The sequence below is a fragment of the Prenolepis imparis genome, unplaced genomic scaffold (genome assembly GCF_030444845.1).
Source record: "Prenolepis imparis isolate NDT839.2.m4 unplaced genomic scaffold, iyPreImpa1.0 SCAF_7, whole genome shotgun sequence".
In the NCBI taxonomy this organism is placed as follows: domain Eukaryota; kingdom Metazoa; phylum Arthropoda; class Insecta; order Hymenoptera; family Formicidae; genus Prenolepis; species Prenolepis imparis.
The window spans coordinates 17,367,417-17,377,678 of NW_028141165.1; the positions used below are offsets into that span (position 1 = coordinate 17,367,417).

Below are 10,262 nucleotides of genomic sequence, written 5' to 3' on the forward strand. Positions count from 1 at the left end.
AAAGAAGGTCACGTTTCAACGACCACGTTTTTTAAGCGCCCCAGCGAAATTAGCAAATAGATTCGGCTTCGTAACGCCCGTGCAAGTAGTAGAAGAAGCGGCCCGCGATATTCGCGATAGCGTCCGAAAGAATCTCGAATCCGAATACCCAGGCGTAAATCCGCGCGAACCGGAAGCTCGCGAACCCGAAACCCAAGGCGGAACGGACAACCAGTCCTCGCCGCATAATAATAACGAAGCAGGACCGAGCAATATCGATCGAACATCGGTTGATCGCGTTTCGGTAAGACGAAACTACTCCCCCGTGTCGATAGTAGTATTTTTGAGATACCTGCCGGAAACACTATGACACACCCCTCGGTCCCGTCCGACGACATAGATAGAGAAATCGAGCGTATGCGAACGCAGACTAGGCATGGCGCCGCCGCCCATTACGAGGATGCGGGACGTCCTAGCGAAGATCCGAGCAACGCGGTATTAGTCGAGGTTTTGCAGAGCTTCCGAGAAATGCAAGAGGAAATGAGACACCTCCGCGACCAGATGCGGGACCTACGTACTAACCGGGAAGACTTAAATAGAACGCGAATAATACACGAAAACCCCTATGCCGACCTCTCCTATGGACGAACCGTGAGCGATGTGCGCAGGCAAACCGCACATCTGCATGGTTTCTTACGACTGAAAGAAGCGCGAGACATGATACCTGAGTTCGACGGAACCTCCCAAGTCAGACTTAAAGAATTTCTAAGCGCCAGCTCCTACGCTATAAAAAATATTAACCCAGTAGACGAAAAGACGCTACTAGAAGCGATACTCTGCACCAAGTTAAAGGGGAAGGCTATGCTCGACTTTGAAACCCGCGACATAAACAACTTCGCCCAACTTAAACGGGAACTGGAAATCTGCTATCTAAGCAAGAGGAGCACTACCCATCTTCAGGTGGAATTCAACACCCTGAAGCAAAAACACCGCGAAAGCGCCCGGGAATACGGACTACGCGTCGATAATTTAGCCATGGAACTGTACGAATCCATGATCGAAGGGCAGGCTTTCGGCAGCGAGCGCAAGCGCATTATACTCGATACGCTGCAACAACAAGCCCTGCAGAACTTCCAGATAGGCCTCCAGGAACACATCCAGCTGATGGTACGAGCACAGCATCACACGACGCTACAAGACGCCATCGCACAAGCCAGCGCGGAAGAGAAAGTGAAGGGCCCGACAGAGCAGACACTGCGACCCCGGACCGACCAGACCGCTTCACACGCAGGACACATCAATAAAACTATACAGTGTCACAAATGCGGGAAGACCGGACACCTCGGACGAGACTGCCGCACGAGCAGATACGCCAACAGATTCTCCTTGCCAAAACCACAAGGGAAAATCAACGCTGTTGAGAAACATTGCACCTACTGCAAAAAATCAGGTCACGGTCGTAACGAATGTTGGAGTCTGCCCGGGAAATATGCAGACAAGGACAAACGGAAATAAGAGCACCCAAGGCCATTCTAACACTAGTGGACAGCGAAAGAAACATACAACACCGGAGGATGAAGAAGACGAGGAAAACACGAAACGGCCGAGACCCGCGGCCGAGTATCAAATATCGCAAGTAATCACACAACTACCCACTACGACAGGACTAGATCTAGTGACATACAAGAGACAAAGAAGGGAAGGTTAAATTTACTCTTCGACACCGGCGCAACCGTGACCTTAATTAAATTAAGAAATCTAAAAGGGGAAGCCATGATCTACGAAGAGAAAATGGCATTGACCGGAGTAACGGGATACCAGATCCAGACCATAGGAAAAATCAAGGCCACAATAACCTTGAAGGACCGAAAAATACGGCATCCTATCTACATCGTGAAGGACGATTTCCCCATCGACTACGAAGGAATCTTGGGAGTAGATTTCTTGCAAAAGCACACGATAACGTGTGATTACGACAAAAAACAGCTACAACTAGCAGAGATAATATTAAAATTACGCCCGTACCGCGCGCTAATGCTGAAGCCGCGAAGCGAAACAATCATCCGAGCCACTACCGACTCGAATAAGGTAGGCGTGGTGCGCGCCGAGGAAATGCTGCCCGGAGTATTTATCGGACACTGTCTCGTAGAACCAGAAGAATTTTCATGCCCGGTTAGCGTTATAAATACAACCGAAAAATACATTAAAATGTCAACTCCATGGGTAAACGTCGAGGAAATTACGAACACGGTGGCTCGAAGAGAGAATGTCCCGCCCCCCCCAGGAAGCGCCTACACTCTCCCGCAGAGAGCAAATAAAAAATTTACTCCGACTACAACATCTCAATCAAGAAGAAGAAAAAACATTGCTTCAAATCTGTGAGGAATTCGGTGACGTGTTTTACCTTAAAGGAGACGCGCTGACTTGCACTCCGACTACGTCACACGAAATCGCGCTCCGAGCTGACAGTGCACCTGTAAATGTACGCCCATACCGATTGCCGGAGAAACACAAAAAAGAAATAAATAAACAAATAGAGGGCATGTTGAAGGACAAGCTAATCCGACCTAGTAACAGCCAATGGAATGCGCCTTTACTTGTGGTCCCCAAAAAAGCGGATGCGGAAGGAAACCGAAAATTACGCATAGTTGTAGATTTTCGGAAACTTAATAATTTAACCATAGGCGATTCTTTTCCAATACCGAACATAACGGATATACTAGACCAACTGGGAAATGCAAAGTACTTCACCACCTTGGATCTAGCGTCGGGCTACCATCAGATACCCATGGTCGAGCCCGATAAATGCAAGACTGCATTTTCCACACCGTATGGACATTACGAGTTCAATCGAATGCCATTCGGGTTAACGAACGCGCCAGCTACATTCCAACGGATAATGAACTCCGTGCTGACGGGACTACAAGGGATCAAATGTCTCGTATACTTAGACGATATAGTAATATACGGTAACAGCCTAGAGGACCACCACATGCGACTCGCCGAGGTTCTCTACAGATTACGTAAACACAACTTAAAACTCCAACCAGACAAATGCGAGTTCCTTATAAAGGAAGTAATATATTTAGGGCACATCGTTACAGAAAAGGGGATCATGCCTGATCCTTCCAAAATAAACGCCGTACAAAAATTCCCCACTCCCACCAAAGCTAAGGAAATACAAGCGTTCATAGGTTTAGCAGGTTACTATAGAAAATTTATAGAAAATTTCTCAAAAATTGCTAAACCCTTGACAAAATTAACAAAAAAGGAAGAAAAATTTGAGTGGAACAGCGAACAGAAAAACGCATTTGACACGTTAAAAAATAAATTAACTACCGCACCCATACTAAAATATCCGGAATTCGACCAGGAATTCCTCGTAACAACGGATGCCTCAGATTACGCCATCGGAGCCATACTGTCGCAAGGCCCGGTAAAACAAGACCGCCCGATTGCTTACGCAAGAATTTTGTCGCGGGCGGAACATAACTATAATACTACTGAAAAGGAACTACTAGCCATAGTATGGGCAGTAAAACATTTCAGGCCTTATCTGTATGGTACGAAATTCAAAATTATCACCGATCACAAACCATTAGTATGGTTATTTAATGTAACGGATCCTGGATCGCGATTGATGCGTTGGCGATTAAAACTTGAAGAATACGATTACGAGATTGTACACAAGGCAGGCAAAGCTAATAAAAACGCCGACGCACTCAGCCGACACGTAGGTGAAATTAATAAAATCGATGAAGAAGAAATTAATAAAATCGATAAAGAAGAAATTAATGACACAAAAACAGAGCGGAAATACACGGAAGAAGAGAAACGCCGCATACTATATGAGTATCACGACGCACCCCTAGGAGGATATCAAGGGACCGAACGCACCATTAACAGAATCCGGTTACTACACAACTGGAAAGGACTGACTAAGGACGTAGAAAACTATGTAGCAAAATGTGAACTCTGCCAAAAAAATAAACTTTCACGAAAAAACAAAGCACCGCTGGTAATAACAGATACCGCAAGCAAACCATTCGAAAAATGCGCTTTAGACATCGTAGGGCCCCTAACGATCTCTGGTAATGGAAATAAATATGTACTCACCTTCCAAGATAATCAAACGAAATTTAGTAAAGCGATTCCGATAACTAACCAAGAAGCCGCAACAATTGCAAGGGAATTCGTAACAAAAATTATCTTCGAACATGGTATCCCAGAAAAGGTCTTAACCGACCAGGGTACAAACTTCCTTAGCGAAATGTTCAAGGACGTCTGTAAATTATTAAAAATTGAGAAAATTCAGACAACTGCATACCATCCAGAAAGCAACGGAGCCTTGGAACGATCACACCGTACCTTAGCAGGAAACCTTCGCCACTACATTAATGCTGAACAAACAGACTGGGATGAATGGACATCATACGCAATGTTTGCATATAACACCACACCGCATACAGCCACGGGGTTCACGCCGTTCGAACTACTTTACGGGCATCAAGCAACCCTACCTACGGCATTATCGCAACCCCCGAAGCCGACATATACATACGATGACTACGCGCAAGAATTGAAAGAAAAATTACGCGCCGCCCAGCAAATCGCAAAGGAACACTTAAAAAACGAAAAGGTGAAAGCAAAGGATAACTACGACAAAAAATCGAAGAATACCACGTTCAAGGTAGGAGAAAAAGTACTATTACACAACGAAACCGTCCGCAGGGGCCGATCCAAAAAACTCGATGCATTATGGACCGGACCGTACACAATCATCGACAAAATCTCCGATGTCAATTATAATATTAAAGTAGGACGAAAGATAATAAATACACATGCGTTTAAAAGCGTTCATAGAACATTAAGAAAGAAAAATTTCGGCACATCTATTTCCATTCCAGAGCGCTAATGACATGGAAGATGCAGCCTACTACCGCAAGAAAAGACCTAGAAGAGGAATACGAGGTAGAACAATTTAATCGAGAGCCAGGGATATACTTCGAAAAAATCGGTTATCTACATCAAGTAGATAGAATCCACCTGGAAGTTAATAATTAATATAGACCTAGGAACCTTAAATAAAAGATTCCACGATTTACAAAATTATATTGATCACGGACACCTCCTACACAAGATACAAAATAAAGAAAGCTGCCAAATCAAAAAAACGATTATCGAAACGGAGAATGATAAATTAACACACCTCTTAAAACGAGAAAACACCATATACAGGACACCGACAAACAAACGAAGAGGACTACTCGACGGGATCGGGGCACTAGCAAAAACACTCTTCGGAACCATGGATGCCAATGACGACAAAGTCATCAAGGAACAACTACTCCTCTTACAAAATCAAGAGCAAACACTGCATCACACGATGAAAAATCAAGTAAAAATTTTAAACACAACAATTGCCCACATCGATAATCTGAAAAAAACAACACAATACAACGAACAACTACTACTCAATTTTACCACCAAAATCCAAAAACAGATGGCAAATCAAGTACAACGAGAAGAAATACACGAATACTTCTCCATAGTTAATGCCATAATAACGGATTTGATGAGAGACGCGGAAGACGTCATCGAACACTTAATGGCAGTAAAAACAGGAAGGATACATCCGAGGTTAATTCCGTTAGATCAAATCATAGAAAGTCTCAAGGAAGCCACGTCACAAGTGCCCCAAGGACTATTCTTCCCCTTCGGAATCTCCGAAGACAATTGGCTCACGATTGAAAAATTCGTAACAGTTAGCGCATATTTTAATAATCCTTACGTACACACTATTTTGCGCTTCCCACTAATTTCGCATCCTAGATATAACATAGTGAAGGCTATCCCCCTACCGAGTTATAGCCACGGGAATTTATTTACCTTCGCAGAAATAAACCAACCGATAGTAGCCATTGATAACGAAAATCAAAACTATCTAACAATAACGCAAAGTAATTTAGAAAAATGTATTAACGTAGACAATCACTATATATGCGAACAAAATAGGCCCATCTATCACATAAACGACAATGCGATCTGCGAAATTCAAGCATACACACACACCCCCCCAGGGCAAAAGTTATGCGACACACGATATATACATTCCAATCATACCATATGGATTGAGCTGACTAACCAGCACTCATGGTTGTACTCCACACTTACCGAGCAGCCGATAACCATAAACTGCCAACACCATGAAGAATATAGGACAACCATCGCGGGGACAGGACGAATCACACTAGGCAACACTTGTAAATTAGTAACAGCCGACATGATTGTAAAAACTTTGGGAACCATAGACGGCACATATCTCCAAGCGTACTTACCAGAATATAATATCTCAAGGTTAAAAATCGAAATACCAGCGAACCTGAATACAATACAGTTAAAGAAAATAATTCAGAACCCTACCGAACTAAAGGATTTAAGCTCGAGACTACAAGATCTAACAGAAGATCTAGACAACGTCAGCGTCAACCCGTTTTTAAAAAAACAAGTTATATATCCAATATCAGGTGGCACAGCCATTCTTATTATAAGCATAATAGCCATAATATTGTACCGAAGAAATAGAAGACAAAACCCACCACGTGAAGAATAGGGAAAAGGAAAACTCGATCCGTTTTCTTTTTTCCGCGGGGGAAGGGTGTTGTAACCGTAAACACTATGACCCAACCACGATCTAAAAACCCACAAAAGAGAACGCAGAATCAGCATTTCAAAAGATATAGCGCGCGCCTCGAAATCAAAAACGCAACCGATTGCATACACGTGTTAAGACATCGCGACACATTCGAGATCGCAAAACGCAGACGATGCAAAACCGATTGCATACATGCGACACATTAACCGAAAAACAAAACCTACTTTCGGGTAATATAAGCGCGCCTGATTAACTCCTCGGGGCCGTATTCCGAACCGAGGGCAACAAGTAATTACATCTAATCTATTGTGAGGACGCGCTGCGATTCGACATACCAAAGAATTGTACACGTGAGTTGGAATAAACTCTTCTCTTGTGACCAAAGTGTTCTTTTCACCACCCTCGACATTCGAAGTCCTAACTCCTAAGACGAACGAACCCCTCAAAGTATCCTACAAATCCCGTTGTACCCTGAGAGGCACAACAAACTAAAGAAAAATATATATCATTTACAAAAACTGTCAATAGTACCAACGATGACAAAGATAGGAAAGCTTGCATAAAATTACGATTTATCGATTCATATAAATTTCTCACGACAAGTCTCGATAAATTGGCATCTTTTTTGGATAAAGATAAACTCAAAATTTTACATTCAGAATTTAAAAATTTATCTACCGAAAATTTCAATTTATTAACACGGAAAGGTATCTTTCCATACGAATACATTGACTGTTTTGAAAGGTTGCATGATACGTGTCTACCACCGCGCGAATCGTTTTATAGTTCCTTGACCGGCGACACTGTATCCGAGAACGATTACGCGCACGCTGAAAACGTATGGGTGCGGTTCTCCATTCGAACGCTGGGCGAATATAGTGATCTGTATTTAAAAACTGACGTCTTGTTATTAGCTGACATTTTTGAAAATTTCCGGGATAAATGTATCGAGAGTTATGAGCTCGACCCCGCGTATTACTATACTCTCCTCGGGTATACGTGGGATGCCATGTTAAAACATACAAATATTACGTTCGAATTGCTTACCGATATCGACATGGTTATGTTTATAGAACGAGGTATACGCGGCGGTCTAAGTCAATGTTCAAACAGATATGCACGCTAATAACAAGTACATGCAGTCGTACGATTCATCGAAACCATCTTCGTATCTAATGTATTTCGATGTAAATAATGTGTATGGATGGGCAATGTGTCAACCGTTGCCATATGCAGATTTTCGATGGGTCGATGACATGTCTAGTTTCAATTTATCATCTATCGCGCTCGATTCGCATACAGGCTACATCCTTGAAGTAGATTTAGAATATCCACAATGTCTTCACGATGCGCACACTGACCTACCGTTTTGCCCGACACGCGACAAGCCACCAGGCAAGCGGGAAGATAAGCTGCTCGCGACATTATATGATAAAAAGCGTTACGTGATACACTACCGCAACCTGCAGCAATGTATGCGTCACGGTCTTCAAGTTACAAAAATACATCGCATATTACAATTCGCACAATCTCCATGGCTTCGAAATTATATCGAACTTAATACACAATTTAGAATGCAAGCAAAAAATGATTTCGAAAAAAATTTATACAAATTGATGAATAATGCAGTATTCGATGGAAAATGTGCGTAATCGTGTTGATGTAAAACTCATCACACAATGGGAAGGGAGATACGGTGCAGAGGCAATGATTGCGAAATCAAATTTTCACAGCAGAAGCATCTTTTCGGAAATTTAATTGCCATAGAATTACGTAAACTCGAAGTAAAATTTTATAAACCAATCTATGTCGGTATGTGCATACTCGACATTTCGAAGACATGTTTATACGAATTTCATCATGAATACATGTCACCACTGTATCGTGACAGATGCCGGGTAATGTACACCGACACAGACAGCCTAATATACCACATCGAATGCGAAGACGTATATAAGAATATAAAGCGCGACTTAAGCAAATTTGATACGAGCGATTACACTGCGGACAATGTGTACGGTATACCGCTTGTGAATAAAAAGGTGCCAGGTCTAATGAAAGATGAAAATAACGGTGTGATTATGACCGAATTTGTAGGGCTTAGAGCAAAAATGTATGCATTACGAGTGGATGGTAAGAAAGATACCAAAAAAGTAAAAGGTGTCAAGAGTAACGTTGTAGCGAGAACGATAACGTTTGATGATTACACGCGGTGTTTGAATGAAGAGATTGAAATGACACGTAGTCAGTCATGTATAAGATCGAAATTGCATGAAGTATACACCATTCGCGAGACGAAAATTGCTCTAAGTCCTCACGATGACAAGCGGTATATCATACCTGAAACCACTGATACATTACCATGGGGACATTATAAAATACCTTTGTAAATAATATTTGTTGTAAAATATGTATATTTTATATATTTTGTATATGTATATTTTGTATAAATATGTATATTATATGTATATTTGTATTTATAAAATTAGATTATTCGATAAATATATTGTAAAATAAACAGTGTACAAATATTTTAAATAAATGTTTATAATAAATTATTTTTATGAATCCATGAGTTGTGAGATTTATCCAGTCCCAAGCATTTCACATAAACATCATCGCCTTTTTTCCGCAAAACCTTTTCCACGAGATATACATCGGGATTTGCAACATGATGTAACTCGTACTCGTAGAATCCTCCGGCGACGGAATTTCCGCGCAAATCTTCAAGTATATATGTCGCAGGATTAGTTTTCTGCACTTTGATAATTTTAAATATTTCAGTAGTCCAATTTGGTGTAAAACCTTTTTCGAAGACGGTCTTGAATTTACTCACGCGTACCTGACAGCCTACTTTGAATCTTGCCGGAGCAGCAATTTTTATGTTACTGTATACCGTATTTAAAAGTTTTTCGGCAATCTCCGGAGTAACATCGATAGGTTTCATACCGATAGTGCGATGTTTTCGCGCATTGTACTCTGCAACGAGTCGGGACATCGCGTCGATCCACTTGTAATTACCTTTAAGTGTAAACATTTTCCACATATTGTTCTTTAAAGTACGATTAAATCGTTCCACTGAGGCTTTCATAACAGAATACGTCGAGTGATTGATGTTGTGTTTTTTTTACGAGTTTCTGCACATTTGCATTGTAAAATTCTTTTCCTCTATCGGTTTGTACGTTTCTCGGACATCTCTTGCTATCTCGAATTATCTCAGCGATAGCGTCAGCTGTTTCGCGTCCGCTCTTATTCTTGAGCGGCAGGGCCCATGCATACTTGCTCAACACATCGATGACGGTGAGTATGTAATTGTATCCTTTGTTGACTCTTGCATAAGGACGCATCTCGACCACGTCAGCTTGCCACAGGTCGTCGTATCCATGTACTATGACACGTATACGCGGAAAATTTCTTCTCGCTGGAGCGTGCAATTCCTCCACGAGTAGCTGCTTTTCAGAGGTGTTTGATCGAGGCATATTTGTAATAATGTGATATAATTTTCACGTACAGTTCTTTATGTATCTTTTGATGTAGTCTGCGTTACAGCCATTTTATCCAGCGTTAAATAGCGCCTGCATATTCCTTTCAAGCCTGATTATTTTTTCCTCAATTTCTTTCTGTTGAT

The 10,262-nt window shown here is 41.8% G+C and overlaps 1 protein-coding gene across 1 annotated transcript; it reads left to right on the forward strand.

Moving 5' to 3' along the window:
• The first annotated feature begins 345 nt into the window (after window positions 1-345).
• LOC145938668 (uncharacterized) lies at window positions 346-1,494 on the forward strand. Its single transcript, XM_083042435.1, has one exon. It carries the CDS (start codon window positions 346-348, stop codon window positions 1,492-1,494), a length of 1,149 nt encoding a protein of 382 aa, XP_082898561.1.
• The last annotated feature ends 8,768 nt before the right edge of the window (window positions 1,495-10,262 follow it).